General features: G+C 43.1%; 1 protein-coding gene across 3 annotated transcripts; it reads right to left on the bottom strand.

Annotated features, from left to right (window-relative positions):
• Positions 1-1,077: 1,077 nt before the first annotated feature.
• Positions 1,078-15,289, bottom strand: ZNF140 (zinc finger protein 140). 3 transcript variants are annotated; one of them, XM_061169163.1, is made up of 5 exons: positions 15,096-15,289; positions 14,745-14,797; positions 13,044-13,170; positions 12,573-12,668; positions 1,078-2,954 (listed from the first exon to the last, which is right to left on the bottom strand). In XM_061169163.1, the coding sequence occupies exons 2-5, from the start codon at positions 14,751-14,753 to the stop codon at positions 1,786-1,788; spliced, it is 1,401 nt and encodes a 466-aa protein (XP_061025146.1). In that variant the 5' UTR covers positions 14,754-14,797; positions 15,096-15,289; the 3' UTR covers positions 1,078-1,785. The 3 variants fall into 3 exon arrangements, with proteins under 3 accessions (XP_061025146.1, XP_061025144.1, XP_061025145.1); XM_061169161.1 differs by lacking the exons at positions 14,745-14,797; positions 15,096-15,289 and having other exon boundaries at positions 13,044-13,397; XM_061169162.1 differs by lacking the exons at positions 14,745-14,797; positions 15,096-15,289 and having other exon boundaries at positions 12,573-12,665; positions 13,044-13,397.
• Positions 15,290-15,845: the final 556 nt, after the last annotated feature.

Raw genomic sequence — 15,845 nt, 5'->3', positions numbered from 1 at the left:
TATTACAAGAAGAACCAAAGCAGAAGAATGCATGCCATTTCCTACTTGTACCAATTTTAAAACATTCCCTCAAGAACATGGAGTACAAATTCAGCCAGGCAACTTACAGCCCACCCCCTGATACTTCCTATGGAGAAGGCAGATACCTAAATTCAGATTCTGAATTTGGAGGAATGGTAAACTCCTTAGGCCAGATTCCCATAGTTCTCCATCATTACATTCCCATATAAAAAATTGGGGGCAGGGTCTGATCAGCCCCATTCCTCCTGGGAGAAGTCTATGGCCACACCTCTGAATGTTACACACCTCTGAGATGACAGATACATTCTTGTTCACCAAAGACTGCCACAGGGTGTGAGGGAAATTAATAATACTGGCCACCACTATAGGAAAGGGGATTTATACAGTGGAGTTGTTGTGACAGTTTGAGGCTTTGAATGGTTCTAGGAAAGTAAATATTAGGCAACAGCTGTGTGTTTTGTTGTTACATTGAATGGAAAAGAAATATGCCAGCCTCTCACTTTGTGAAAGTACAATTATATATGCGTGAAAAAATATGCTTAAATGAGGCACTCATTCAAGTTCTAAATTATTTCATGTACTAAATGCAAGAGAAGTTCTTGAAAGGAGGCAATCAGATGCTTTAAAGATAACCTTTACAATGGGAAAATAAAGGATGGGCAGGTGTACGTGGAGATGAAAACAATGATTTATTTGGACAAATATGTGCTTACAAAAGAAATGTTCTTACTGAAAATGGAACAAAAGAGGAAAACAACCTTGACATTTTCCTGTGATGTACCTTATTTACATTTATTTCAGACTAAGACATCTAGTCAGATTCAAGGGTAAACATGAGTTAGCATAACCTTAAGTCCAAACTCTGTCTCAAAATTAAAACCATAATATATCTAAAGATGTTTCTATAATAATGTCTGTATGTTTTTACAAGAGCATGCTCCTCATTGTTGATGTCAATATTGTGATAGCTGCATATTCAGAATCACACATGCTGTAGGAAAAAAATTCAGCCAGTACTACATTAATTTACTATGAATCAAAAGATTTATTCGTAGCTTTTCTGAATTTGCTTCAAAACAAAACAACAAAAAACAAAACCCAAACAAACATCCCCCTGTAAAAAAATCCTCCCACACCGATTCTCTCCAGTATAACTTCTCAGAACTCTTATGATTTTTGCCACGCTCATTACAATGGTAGTTTTTCCCCAGGATAATTCTGTAGGTTTGAAATACTGCAGAAAGTCACCCTACGTTAAGTTCATTTATAGGGTTGCTTTTTCTCCTTAGAAGAGTATTTAAAAATTTAATAAATATTGCATGGTACATGAAGGCATTCCCAAATCACTGTTTGTATGACTTTCCTTCATTATGAATTTTCTGGTGTCCAGGAAAAAGTACACCCTTACCCATGCGTTCTGTCCTGAGCTGACAGATGCAGAATGAGACCTAATCTCTAAAAGTTTTCTCACATTTATTGGACATGTATCCTTTCCTGGCAGGAATTTACAAATGTAGATTAAGGGAATCCTACCAGGTGAAGAGTCTTCTCAGTATTGTTTGATTTCATCTTCTGGTATTACAAAAAGAATGAGCAGGTGTTAATGGCTTTCCTATACATTCCTTGGGTTTTTCTCCAGGATACTGAATAGAGCAGAGACCACATTTCATCACAATCAACACATTCACATAAGGCTTCTTTCCAAGAGTTCTCTGAAGTCAAAGTAAGGCATTAGCTGCTTTTTTTTTTTAAATCCATACATTCTTAGGTTTTCTCTACAGTGCGAATTCCCTGGTGTTCAGCAAGGAATGAGTGGTAGTTAAAAGAATTTTCATATTCATAGGGGTTCTCTAGAGTGTGTGTTCTCTGATGTTTAGCAAGGTTTGAGCTCCAGCTGAAGGATTTATTGCATACCTTACATACATAGGGCTTCTCCCCAGTATGAGTTATCTGATGTAGAATGAGGGAAAAGCTCCGACTAAAGGTTTTGTCACATTCAGTACATGCATAGGGCTTTTCTCCACTATGAATTTTCATATGTTGTGCAAGGGATGCGTGCCACGTGAAAACTTTACCACATTCATCACATTCATAGAGCTTTTCTCCAGCATGAATTCTCTGATGTTTAATAAGGAATGAGTGGCAACGGAAGGCTTTACTGCATTCGTTACATTCATAGGGGGTTTTGGAGGTATGGACACTCTGATGCCGGGTAAGGTGTGAAGAACGGCGAAATGCCTTCCCACACTCAACGCATTCATAAGGTTTCTCTCCAGTATGTGTAATCTGATGGCGAATGAGTTCAGAGCCACTGCTAAAGGCCTTCCCACATCTCCTACATACATACTGTTTCTTTCCTATGTGAATTCTCTGATGTCGAGTGAGGTTTGAGGCACGGCTAAAGGCCTTTCCACATTCGGTACATTCATAGGGTTTCTCCCCAGTATGTGTTCTCTGATGTTCAATGAGGAATGAAAGGTAACTGAATGTTTTATTACAGTCTTTACACTCATGGGGTTTCTTTCCCGTATGTATCATCTGATGTTTTACAAGGTTCGAGATCTGGCTAAAGGTTTTCCCACATTCCTTACATACATATGGTTTCTCTCCAGTATGAGTTCTCTGATGTAACACAAGGGAAAAGCGCCGACTGAAAGTTTTTCCACATTCATGGCATCCATAGGGTCTCTCCACAGTACTAACATTCGTATGTTGAGACAGGGCTTCTTGATGGGAAACTGTCACTTGCCTGATATATCCCTGATTTCCCTGCAGCATCTCAGTATCACCCTCACATTTCCAGCCTTCTTTAAAACTGGAATACTCAAGGCCTTGGCTTAGAAATCTTTCCATTATCAAATACTCGGATGAATCATCTTCGTATATGACATTTTTTGGAGAAAACTCTTTGATCTCACCATTTGACTCTGAAGCTGAAAAAACAAAGCAAATGTTTCTTATTTTCTGTGTTGAGTAAAATAAAAGCCACTCCTACATTTTTTAATGAGAATTACATTGAAAACAAAAATCTTAGCATTGCATTGCTTTTACAGTTATCATATATGACTCTGAAATCTGAGCAGTAGATCCAGAAATTCAGAAGACATCAAACAGAGGAGAGCTGTAGGTGAATAAGGAGATTAAAATTAAGTAACTGAAGGTGAGGGAAAAACAGAACTATCAGAAAGATAAGTAATTGTAAAGGATAGGTGGTTAATCTTCCTCACCTCCATTTAAACTTTATTTGCTGCCAGAATGACTTGAAAATGACAATTTCATAGTGCTCCTAATAGACTACAAGCGTTCCTCAGGTCCCACAAAGAAATGAGATTGTGTTCACTTAGTGCCTTTGGAACATCTTACAGTAACTTATTCTGAATGAATGAATAAAAAGGTTTCTCTGAATATCTTCTAGCATCCTCACTCTACCTCTACCTTCTAAACGGACATGTGAAGCTCAATTTAGGGATAACAGTGTCTTTCCATCAGATGCTTTTGACAGACAAACACAGGATTTTCTCCAGGCTAAATTTTAGTAAGGGATTTTATCATTTTGGGAGAACAGAGTTTTATAATAATACAAAGATTTAAAAAACATATATTCTCACATATCTTTATTCTTAGGAAATATGTGGAGTTAAAGGCTATGATGTATATACAATTTATTCCCAAATGTTTCAGGAAAACAAGTCATATACCAAATGACAAAACAGGGCAAAATATTAGCCATGGGTGAATGTGAGTAAAGGGCATATGGGTATTTTTGCACTATTCTTACAACTTTTCTGGAAGTTTAAAATTATTTCCAACTTGGTATATAGATTCAACAAAATCCCAATCAAAATTCCAGCAAGTTATTTCACAGATCTCAACAAACCGATTCTAAAGTTTATACAAAACAGAAAATGACCTAGAATACCTAACACAACACTGAAGGAGAAGAACAGTCAGAGGACTGACACTTGACTTCAAGACTTCTGTAGCACTACAGTAATCAAGACAGTGCAGCACTGGTGAAAGACTAGACAAGTAGATCAATGGAACAGAGTACAGAGCTCAGAACAGACCTGCATAATTATAGTCAACTCATCTTTGACAAAGGAGCAAGGACAACACCAGGGAGCAAATACAGTCTTCTCAACAAATGGTACTGGAACAACTAGACATCCACATGCGTAAAAGTGAATCTAGTTACAGATTTACACTCTTAACAAAAATTAACTCAAAATGGATCACAGACAAAAATGTAAAACACAAAACTATAAAACTCCTAGAAGATAACAAAGGAGAGAACCTAGATGATGTTAGGGAGTGATGACTTTTTGGGTATAACACCAAAGGCACAATCCATGAAAGAAATAATTGATAAGCTGGACTTCATTAAAATTAAAAATCTCTGCTCTGCAAAAGCCAATGTCAAGGGCCTCCCTGGTGGCACAGTAGTTGAGAATCCACCTGCCAATGCAGGGCACACGGGTTCAAGCCCTGGTCAGGGAAGATCCCACATGCCATGGAGCAACTAAGCCCGTGTGCCACAACTACTGAAGCCTGAGTGCCTGGAGCCCGTGCTCCGCAACAGGAGAGGCTGCCGCGGCGAGAGGCCCACACACTGCAACGAAGAGTAGCCCCTGCTCGCCACAACTAGAGAAAGCCCGCACGCAGCAACAAAGACCCAACATAGCCAAAAATAAATAAAATTAATTAATTAATTAATTTTTTTAAAAAAAAGCCAATGTCAAGAGAATGAGAAGACAGGATGAGAAGACTGAGAGAAAATATTTGCAAAAGACACATCTGACAAGAGTTATTACCCAAAATATACAAAGAACTCTTAAAACAACAATAAGAAAATGAACAATTCAACTTAAAAACAGGCAAAAGACATGAACAGACACCTCACCAAAGAAGATATACAGATCCAAGTAAGAATATGAAAAGACCTTCAACATCATGTCATTAGGGAACTGTAAATTAAAATGAGACACCACTTCACACCTATCAAAATGGCCAAAATCCAGTTCACTGACAACAACACATGCTGGTGAGGATGTGGAGCAGCAGGAGCTCTCATCATTGCTGGTGGGGACGCAGAATAGTGCAGCCACTTTGGAAAACAGTGTGTCAGTTTCTTATAAAACTGAACATCCTCTTACCATACAATTCAGCAATCACATTCCTTGATATTTACCCAAGTGAATTAAAACTTACATCCACACAAAAACCTGAACATGGAAGTTTATAGCAGCTTTATTCATAACTGCCAAAACTTAGAAGCAACAAGATGTCCTTCAGTAGGAGAATGGAAAAGTAAACTGTGGTACATCCAGACCATGGGCTATTACTCAGCACTAAAAAAAAAAATGAATTATCAAGCCATGAAAAGATATAAAGGAATGAGCCTCAAATGCATAATATGAAGTGAAAGAAGCCAATGTGAAAAAGGTAAATACCCTATGAATTCAACTATATGACATTCTGGAAAAGGAAAAACTATGGAAACAGTAAAAAGATCAGTGGTTACCAGGGGTTAGTGGGGAGAGGGGGATGAATAGGCAGAGCACAGAGAACTTTTAGGGCAGTAAAACTATCCTGTATCATACTAACATATGGATACATGTCATTGCACATTTGTCAAAACCCATAGAATGTACGACACTAAGAATGAAACTTAAGGTCAACTCTGGACTTTGGGTGATAATGATGTGTCAAGGTAGGTTCATCAATTGTGAAAAATGTACCACTGTGGGGCTTCCCTGGTGGCGCAGTGGTTGAGAATCTGCCTGCCAATGCAGGGGACACGGGTTCTAGCCCCGGTCTGGGAGGATCCCACATGCCGTGGAGCGACTGGGCCCGTGAGCCACAACTACTGAGCCTGCGCGTCTGGAGCCTGTGCCCCGCAACAAGAGAGGCCGCGATAGTGAGAGGCCCGCGCACCGCGATGAGGAGTGGCCCCCGCTTGCCGCAACTAGAGAAAGCCCTAGCACAGAAACGAAGACCCAACACAGCCATAAAATAAATAAATAAATAAATAAATAAATAAAATTAAAAAAAAAAAAAAAAAATGTACCACTGTGGTGTGGGATGTTGACAGTGGGGAAGACTGGGCAGGGGTGGAGGTGGGCAGGGGGATATATAGGAACTCTCTGTACTTTCCACTTAATTTTGCTGTGAACCCAAAACTGCTTGAAAGAAAATAAAGTTTATTAATTTAAAAAAATCATTACAGTATTTGCAGAGAAGGTTTAGAGTATTTTCATTGCTACAGTAAAGACAGAGATATAAATATACAAATTCACTAGCATTCCTATAGAAAAGCAATATAACTTCTTAGAAAAGAAACTAAAGAAAGTTGCTTAAGAATAAATTCAACAACAGATGTACAGGGATTTTACAAAAAAAATTTCAAAATCTTAAGAAGCTGTGCAGATAACTCCTAACTCCTACTTTAGCTCAGCATCAGCATCACCTGGGAGCTTGTTAAAATGTAAATTCTTGAGTTCCACCCCAAACCTAATGACTTAGAATTTCTGGAGTGGGGCCTGGGAATATGTATTTTAAAACGATCCAAAGGACTAAACTTTGAGAAGCACTGTGATATCTCTCTTAAGCACCAGAATATGATACTCAATTGCCTACTGAATTTATATACTCGACTATCCCAGAGACCCAAAACTCAGTAAGTCACAAATTGATATAATCTTTCCCTCCCCTTCAAACTTGCTCATCCTTCCCTTTTTTTTTTTTTTAAGGAGATAATTATACCAGCAAAAAGAGTGGTGTCAACCACAATTCCTCAATCTTCTTTAATGTCTTTTATCTAGTCAATCACCACGTCTTTCTGAGTCCACTTGCTTACTTTGTTACCATCTGTATACCTTCTTCCATTCCCTGGACACCTCCATGGTTCAGGTGATGATTACATCTAGCCTAGGTTATGGCAACAACTCTTAAATGGCTGTGCTGTTTCCTAGTCTTGCTTCCAATAAATCTGTTTTCCAAACTGCAGCTAGAATGACCTTCCTAAAATGCTCGCCTGCCTGCCTAAAGTCTTTGGATGACTCCTGATTAGCCTACGGATGAACTCTAAGTTCGTTAATATGACCTATAAAACACCTGCATGATCTGACCAGTGCTTTCCCTAACCATCCTTAATTCCCACCATTTTCCTCCTTACACTTTATACTTTTGCTCAATCTAGACTGAACCTCATACTCTCGTTTTATTAGTATGATCTTTATACATGCTGTAACTTTGGGTTTTGTTTGTTATAAAATATGAATGGCTCCAGTCCTGTAAAGATGGAGTAAGTACACTCCAACCTGGCTCTCCCACTGAATACAAGTGAAAACCATGAACAGAATGCATAAAGCAGCTAGCTGAGAACTCTAAAAAGTAAATGGGGAACTTCCCTGGTGGCGCAGTGGTTAAGAATCCGCCTGCCAATGCAGGGGACATGGGTTCGAGCCCTGGTCCAGGAAGATCCCACATGCCGTGGAGCAACTAAGCCCATGAGCCACAACTACTGAGCCCGCGCACTGCAACTACTGAAGCCAGCGCACTCTAGGGCCCGTGTGCCACAACTACTGAGCCTGCGTGCCTAGAGCCCGTGCTCTGTAACAAGAGAAGCCACTGCAATGAGAAGCCCGCGCACCACATCGAAGAGTAGCCCCTGCTCGCCACAACTAGAGAAAGCCTGCGCGCAGCAGTGAAGACCCAATGCAGCCATAAATAAATAAATAAATAAAATTTTAAAATTTAAAAAATCTATTTAAAAAAAAAGTAAACAGTAGCAAGCTGCTTGAGGAAGGAAGCCAGAACACAAAGTAACACTGAACTGGTGGTGAGTTTCTTGGTTTTTTTCCCCCGCTCCAGTCTCTCCAGGCCTAAACTCAAATGCAGCCTGAAAGCAAGAACTGGGCAGCAGGTGTGAGGAGAAAGAGCTCCATGAGAAGCCTCTATTTCTGGTCTTAGGAATGGGAAAGGGGAGTCCATACTGGTCAGAGAAATCGTATTGTTTGTTCATTTCCCATTCTCTTCTGCCCAAACCCAAAGCATGTTGCAGCAGCTGTGGCCATACAGGCAATTAAACCTCTAAGGCAGGGTAACCTTCCTCCCTCAGCAGAAAGATCTATGGTCCCAAGAGCAGAGGGGTAATATCCCCCTTTTTTTCTTTTTCTCTCCATCCCCTCGCTGCATGGCTGCAGAGGCAGACAAACTTGCAGGAAGTGCAGAGGGGAACCTACAGGCCTGCCTTTCTATCCAGAAGACCTGAAAGTGGGGGTCCAGGGAGCCAAAAAGGAAAGGGGAGATGGTGAAAAAGGGAGCGCAAGAAGGTGATCCCATAAAGTTGTGTATGAAATCCTGGGCTCCTCCCTGAGCTGTGCATGCATAGATCTGACCCTAAATAGCACACCTAAAGCTGTGAGAACTGAAACAAAGGGGAACTCGCTGCCTAAGGGGAACCCAGTTCCTAACACCACTAGGAGGTGCATATGGGGACAAATAAGAGACCTGAGAAGGCTTTGAAAACTGGACTGTCATTGGAACCATATGCATAGAAGACAGGTTAGAACTGTGGCTTCAACTTACGCATATCGACAGCCTGCTTAAATAAAGTTAACATCTCAACAGGATTTAAATAAGACCCAAAGTCTTAATATTTAAAATAAAGAAAAAAGTTACAAGTCAAAGCCATAGGACATACAGAGAAACAGGAATTTCATCATCCCACAGGGAAAAGACAATCCAATTATAAAACACATTTACGGAGTATTTATACATGGACAGTGCATTAAAATGAAATTAAGTGAAACTTTGATGTGAAAATATGTCAATGATGTAGAAAATATTCCTATACTTTATACATGATAGTGAAGTACTGTGTAGTGAAATATCAAGATATCTGTAAATTACATTATTCAGCAAAAAAAGGGATGAGGTGAGGCAAATACAGTAAAATGTTATCCACTATTAAACCCATAACTAAGACTGTATAGATTTATGCAAAGATAGAAAAATAGAAAAACAAAAAATAGAGAACCCAGAAACATACGCAAAAACTGACACTTAACTTATGACAAACCAGTGAAGGAAAGGACAGACATGTCAATAAGTGGTGCCTCGAGAACTGGATGTCCATGCAGAAGAGACCAAAATTGACCACTAAGTCACATGACATACAAAAATAAATCCAAAGTGGACCATGGATCTAAATGTGAGTGCAAAGTGACTTTTTTTTTTTTTTTTAAATGTGATGATCCATTTATTTATTTATGGCTGTGTTGGGTCTTCGTTTCTGTGCGAGGGCTTTCTCTAGTTACAGCAAGTGGGGGCCACTCTTCATCGCGGTGCGCCGGCCTCTCACTATCGCGGCCTCTCTTGTTGCGGAGCACAAGCTCCAGACGCGCAGGCTCAGTAATTGTGGCTCACGGGCCTAGTTGCTCCGTGGCATGTGGGATCTTCCCAGACCAGGGCTCGAACCCGTGTTCCCTGCATTGGCAGGCAGACTCTCAACCACTGCGCCACCAGGGAAGCCCGCAAAGTGACTTTTTAAAAAGAAAATCTAGGAAAATGTCATCATGACCTCATGGTAGGGCAAGATTTCTTAAACACATCAAAAAAAAAAAAAAAAAAAAATACTGGGACTTCCCTGGCAGTCCAGTGGTTAAGACTCCGCACTTCCACTGGAGCGGGCAAGGGTTTGATCCCTGATCAGGGAACCAAGATACCGCATGCCGCACAGTGCAGCCGCAAAAAAGGAATACTAATCATAAAGGAAAAGACTGACAAATCTGACTATACTAGAATTAAGAATCTCTGTTCATTAAAAGGTTTTAAAGGGGAAAAGTAAGCCACATGTAAGAGGAGACATTTGTAGTGAATATAATTACAATGATTTGTATCCAAAATATACAACTCCTGCAAAACAAGAAAAAGACAGAGAATCCAATAGATAAATGAACAAAAACCTTCAAGAAGCACTTCATAAATGAGGGTATCTAAATACTCAATAAACATATGAAAAGGTGGCCAACCTCATTAGTAATTGGAGAAATGCACGTTTAAACCAGAATAAGCTACCACTGCACACTCTCCTGATGGGTGAAGAGTATGATGCCTGGCAGTACAGGGCATCTGGTAAACATGGGGAGCAAGAGGAACCCACTTACTGTGTCTGTGGGAGTGTAAGTCAGTAAAAGCACTTTGGAAAACATTTTGGCATCATCTAATGTGTGAAAGAGATACATTATCCTCTGACTCAGCAATTCCAGTCCTAGATATAAACCACAGGAACCCTGTGCCAGGAGGTACCAGGACCCAAGGACAAGAGCAACATTGCTTGCAATAGCCCTAAACTGCAAACAACCCAAGAAGCCATCAATAACAGAATGGATACAAACTATTAGACGAGTATGCAAAATGCATGAATATTAAAAATAATTTTGAGAGAAGCAAATTACAATATAATATATACATTATGACCCCCTCTATATAAAGTTCACAAACGTACAAACCTAAACTAGTGATTAGAGACACCAACAGTTGATAAAGCTCTAAAGAAAACCAAGGAAGTTACTACCATTAAAGAAGATTACCTTTGCAGGGGGTGAGGTGGGGGGGGGGGTGACTGGGACGAGCACCCAAAGAGCTCTTAGGGACCTGGCAGTGCTGTGTTTACTGACCTGAGTGGTGGTTACATGGGCGTCTTATAATCATTTAAGCTGCACGTTTATGTTTTATGCATTGTCTGTGAGCTATTTCCCTTTTCAAAAAAGGTACTAGAAGAAACACACAAAAATTCTAAGAGCTATATTAAAGTAGTGGAATTAGAGGCAATTTTTCCATGTTTCCCCTTTACCTCACTTCCCTTGAACATAGTTCCATGGGTTTTATTACTTTCAAAACATTTAGAAAAGAACATTTTTCTTCAACTCATCCTTTCACGAGGAAGTCTCTGGGCACTTGTCCCACCTCGTGACTTCAGCTCACACAGGGCTCTTTCCACGTCCTTCCTCCTGAAGGTCTCGGTCTCACAGCCAGAGCTTGGTTTTCAAGGCATCCTCTGTTCCCTCACTAGTCCTTCCATTAGCTGCTTCTCCATAAACTTAAGTATCTCCCTGTTATCTCAAGAGGACCACTCCCTAAAGTCCAGTATACTTCCATTAGAGGTTTGCTTCAGAATCAACTATAGAACTTATGGAAATTGTCATAAACACATATAATTTAGGCTCCAAAGATCTTCTATGTCAGAATCTTCAAGGGCGGTGCATGGCCATATTTATTTTTAAAGAGCTTCACCAGCAATTTTATTTCAACCTAAGGTGAAGAAGGCTTTCAGAGCCCTTCTCAATCAACCTCATTGCTTCTGTTTTTCTTTCTTAATATAAGATTCCCACATCTACATCCCTATCTTGAATTTTTTTCTAAGATATATTCCAATAGTTTGTTGCACCTCTTCACTTGGAAATACCATCCTCTACTCACACCATGCATATCTCAAACTAATTCACCACGTTTTCTTTAAAACTGACCCTTTTCCTGTCTTTTATATTTCTGTTACTACTATCCCTATCCAAATTACCCAGGTCTATAACACCAACTGGAAATTCCTTTCTTCTCATCGTTGAACTGCCAACTTGAGGACCTCTAACAAAGTTATTTACAGACCCAATTTATCTCACTATGCCATGCCTTCTACTCTCTGAGGCATACCACCTAAGAGAAAGTCTTAACAAGATTAAAACTTCAATAAATATCATTAAAATAGGGACTTCCCTGGTGATCCAGTGGTAAAGAATCCGCCTTACAATGCAGGGGACGTGAGGTTCAATCCCTGGTCAGGGAACCAAGATCCCACATGCCGCGGGGCAACTAAGCCTGCGTGCCACAGCTACTGAGCTCACGCGCCTCAACTAGAGCCCACCTGCCGCAAACTACGGAGCCCACGCGCTCTGGAACCCGCGCACCACAATGAAGATCCCATGCGCTGCAATGAAAGATCTCACATGCCTCAACGAAGATCCCGCGTGCCGAAACTAAGACCCGACACAGCCAAAAATAAATAAATAAATAAATAAATAAATAAATAAATAAACCTTTTTAAAAAATTGTTAAAATAACATATGACTGAAGGAATAAGCCCATCAATTAACCAAAGTGTAATGAATCACTCTTTCAAGAAGGTTAGAACAGCAGTATAAAGAAAAATATATATACCTTTTAACTTGGACAATGGAAATATATATGTCAATTTTTAAAAAGAAAGGGAAGAGAAACCAAAGAGAAATAAAATTCAGAGCCCAGACAGAGCTAATAATGAAAAGAAGGGACACAGCTATCTGTAAGAAAGTGAGGAAAGGATGAGAACTGAACGCAGACAGGTAAGTGGGTGTGAGTGGTCCCCTTGCTGTGGGCAAGACTTCACAGTCCCTGTATCTCTGGTACCTTTAAAGGAAAACTTTCCATCCAGCATATAACAAAGTACTGCTTTCTCATTGACTGGGTGGGTTGTTGTTTTAAAAAACTTCCCCACCAGCTTCTAACTCACTCACCTGAAAACAGACCTCTGCTCGCATCTTTCCCCAGCCAGGGCTCTTTCCCTTGCTCCAGTAAGGAAACCACATCTGGCTTAGAAATGTTAAGACCTGCTTGCGGAAATGAAATAAATTCACAATTAGTCCCTGAATCCTTACGAAAGAGGGGCCATTATTAGAAATGCCAGATGTAAGTATGAAAGATTTCTAAAGATGAGGTGAAGTTCTAATCCCCCTCTTAAAAGCTAATAAAGGACTTCCCTGGCTGTCCAGTGGTTAAGCCTCTGCACTTCCACTGCAGGGGGCTCAGGTTCGATCCCCTGGTCAGGGAAGTTCCCATGCCATGCAGTGCAGCCAAAAAAAAGAAAAGCTAATAAGAAAAAAAAACAACTTACCTCCCTTGGGAATGTTCAGCCAGGTAATCAAGATTCGCAACAGCCATCCTAAAGGTCAAATTCTGACTGAGGGGAGATGAGAAGAAATACCTACCCAGTGAGACCAGGTGGCCATAGTTCTCCAACATTACATGTCTGTACAAATCTCTTTGAGCAGGCTGGAGCCATTCCCACTCCTCCCGGGAGAAGTCTACGGCCACATCTCTGAATGTCACTGACCCCTGAAATGACACACAGACATCTGCACAACCAGCACCCATGCTCCCAAAGGCCCTGATCAAGGAGTGAAATGAGTCCCACTGTGGAGGGTGGACAGCGTATACCAGTAGCGCAATGACAGTTTTCAGGATTCTGAATAATTATTAAGAGTATAAGTAAGAGACTAGCTGTTTTGTTTTATTATATAATTGGAGAAAAGACGAAAAAATATACATGCTTTGTCCTGAGATAATTTACAATTTTGTGAAAGATAAAGGACTATACATGTGAACAACATGGATTTCTGGCTTTGGTTGTAAAAATTCTTAAGATTTCACCATACTTTATGAATAATGAAGACAATCCCTTTATGTCTAATAGGGAAAGTATATTTTCCTTAATACCAACCTATTTTAATATGATCTGGCAAGAATTTCTTCGTAGGCACAACTGGCTGTAGCAGAGAGCAGCAGCTCCCGATTAAGGGGCACACACTCAAGTTTACCACAGCTAACCCCGTTTCTGAAGAAATAGCTGTGATACTTAGCAATGTCGCCGAACAAGACGATGAAGGCTACAGTACAAGGGCCTCCCAGGATGGAACCTGCAGCTTCTTCCCTCAGGGTTAGGAGGAGTAATAAGCCCCTGCTTTGCAGCCTGGTTTTGCAGCACTTGAGTGACCCACATAGCTGTTAGGCATGAAGAGGGATTTTTAAAAGTCCCAAACTAGTAACAGCCCCAGAGGTATGACAGAGTTATATTTTACAGTTTAAAAAAAATTTTTAAGTGTCTATAATCTGTTATAGATTATTGACTAATAAAGAAAGCTGTTTCCTAATGTAAACAGTGGGCTCTACAGAACGGAAGGTAACTGGACTTCCAGCAAAAGCTGGAGCGCCTCTGGCTTTGCAGACAAGTATGACACAAAGTAGGACAGAGAAGTGACACTAAAACCAGACGGACTAATTTGGAAGGGCTGGCCTTCTTATCCCCGACCTCTGTGAAGCACAATTGCCAGCCACGCATTTAGCCTCCACCAAAACAACAATAATCAGTGTTCCTTGCTAGAGAAACTTCACGTCTTGCCTGAAAGATGAGCTCCGTGAGTTCGGAGATTTTGTTTTGCTCCCCGCTGATCCCCAGGACGTAGGAAGCGCCGTGCAGGAGAATCACGTGGAGGGACTGTTAACATGCAGACTGCCAACCCGCACACGCACAGGTTCGGGTTCACAAGGCTGGGGTGGGGCTCGCGAATACCCAAGTCCAGCAAGTTACCAGATGATGCCAACAGAGCTGATCCAGGATCACGCACTGAGACCACTGATGCAGGCGTGGAAGCAGACGCCCAACGGAAGCATGAGTCAGCGAATGAACGGCAGCGGGGACGAGAGGCAGAGAGTGAAGCCCTCCTCGTTCCAATTCCGGGGAAAGGAGGCGCAGGACAGCCCGCTCTAAGACCCGGCCGCCCGGTCAGCGCCCGCCCCGCCAGCCCTCCCACGTTCTCTTAGGCGCCAGAAAGCCGGCAGGGGGAGGAAAGCCTGTGTCCCCAGTCCGGAAAACACAGCCGCGCTGAGGAAGAAAGGAAACAGCAGCTCACCTGAGACATGGCTCACGGCAGGGCCCGCGGAGAACCGAGCGTGGAAGGCGGAGCTGGCGGGGAGAGCGACGAGCTGACGCGCGGGCCGGCGCCCGGGCTCCGCATCCACCGCCCTCGTCACGAGGGTCAGGGACGCCCGCGACAGCTCCCTCCCCGCCGCGGCGGGGGCTCCGAGCCTGGGCGCGACCCGCGCCCCCAGTGCCGCCGCCTTTAACGGAGCCGCAGCTGGGGCGTCTCCTCCGCGCTGCTGGCCGGGCAACCAAAGCTTCCCGAGCTCGGGGCAGGGCCACCGCCCCCGGCCCCCCGGGCCCCGGCGGAGACAGGCTCGGGCAGGGCGGGCCCTTCCCCTACCTCGGCCCGCGCAAGCAACGCTCTCGGCTCTGCGACGGGGACCCCGCGCCAGCGTCCCGCAAACTGCGCCTTCCGGAGCCTCAGAGACCGACCGCGACCAGGCCGCGGACCTCAGACAGCTCCTTCCCAGGACCCACCGCGGCCTCGGCGCGTCGCGGGCAGAGTGCCCGTCCCACCCCCCTACAACTCCCAGGACGCCCCGCGCCCGTGACAGGGAGAACGGGGGTCTCAGACAACTACACTACCCAGGGTCCACCGCGGCCTCAGCCTGAGGCCTAGCCCTACACGCTCGGACTACAACTCCCAGAACCGACTGCGGTCCCAGCCTTTCCATCCAGGACCTCCAGCCCTGACCACGGCAGTAGTAGGACCCGCAGCCCCGCGGGGTCACTACTCCCAGAGGCTGGAGCCCCGCGGGGCGGCCCAGCCATGGCGGCCTGGACGGCGACCGCCCGCACGCTGAGCCTGGACTGGCGACCTGTCTGCGTGAGCAGAGGAGGCAGTCGGGCTCCCCCTGCAGCCCTGCCGTGGGAGCCCGCGATTCCTGGGGGCTTCTTTCTCCCTGAGCTGGTGGCTCGGTCCCGAGCACGTGGGGAGGTCTGGGGACTAAGCACCTACAGAGCTCCAAGCCCAGGGGATGGGAGGCCGGGTGCAAGTTTTGTATTGAAATGGGAGGGTTAGGAGAGAGAGTGGGCCCGCTGAATCAGGGAACATTGTTCTAAGTGGAGCCAACAGTTTATGAGTTTATGA

This window comes from Eubalaena glacialis, chromosome 15 (genome assembly GCF_028564815.1).
Source record: "Eubalaena glacialis isolate mEubGla1 chromosome 15, mEubGla1.1.hap2.+ XY, whole genome shotgun sequence".
In the NCBI taxonomy this organism is placed as follows: Eukaryota; Metazoa; Chordata; class Mammalia; order Artiodactyla; family Balaenidae; genus Eubalaena; species Eubalaena glacialis.
The sequence above is the reverse complement of the archived record's forward strand: the minus strand, read 5'-3'. Positions and strand labels throughout refer to the sequence as shown.

Excerpts from the sequence above, each read along its gene's own strand:
- ZNF140 (XM_061169161.1), bottom strand. The coding sequence starts at position 13,209 with ATGGGTGCTGGTTGTGCAGATGTCTGTGTGTCATTTCAGGGGTCAGTG. Across the intron at positions 12,669-13,043 it reads TGGCCACCTGGTCTCACTGG|CAGGTCTTAACATTTCTAAG; the intron begins GTAGGTATTTCT and ends CATTTCCGCAAG. Across the intron at positions 2,955-12,572 it reads GAGCAGAGGTCTGTTTTCAG|CTTCAGAGTCAAATGGTGAG; the intron begins GTGAGTGAGTTA and ends TTGTTTTTTCAG.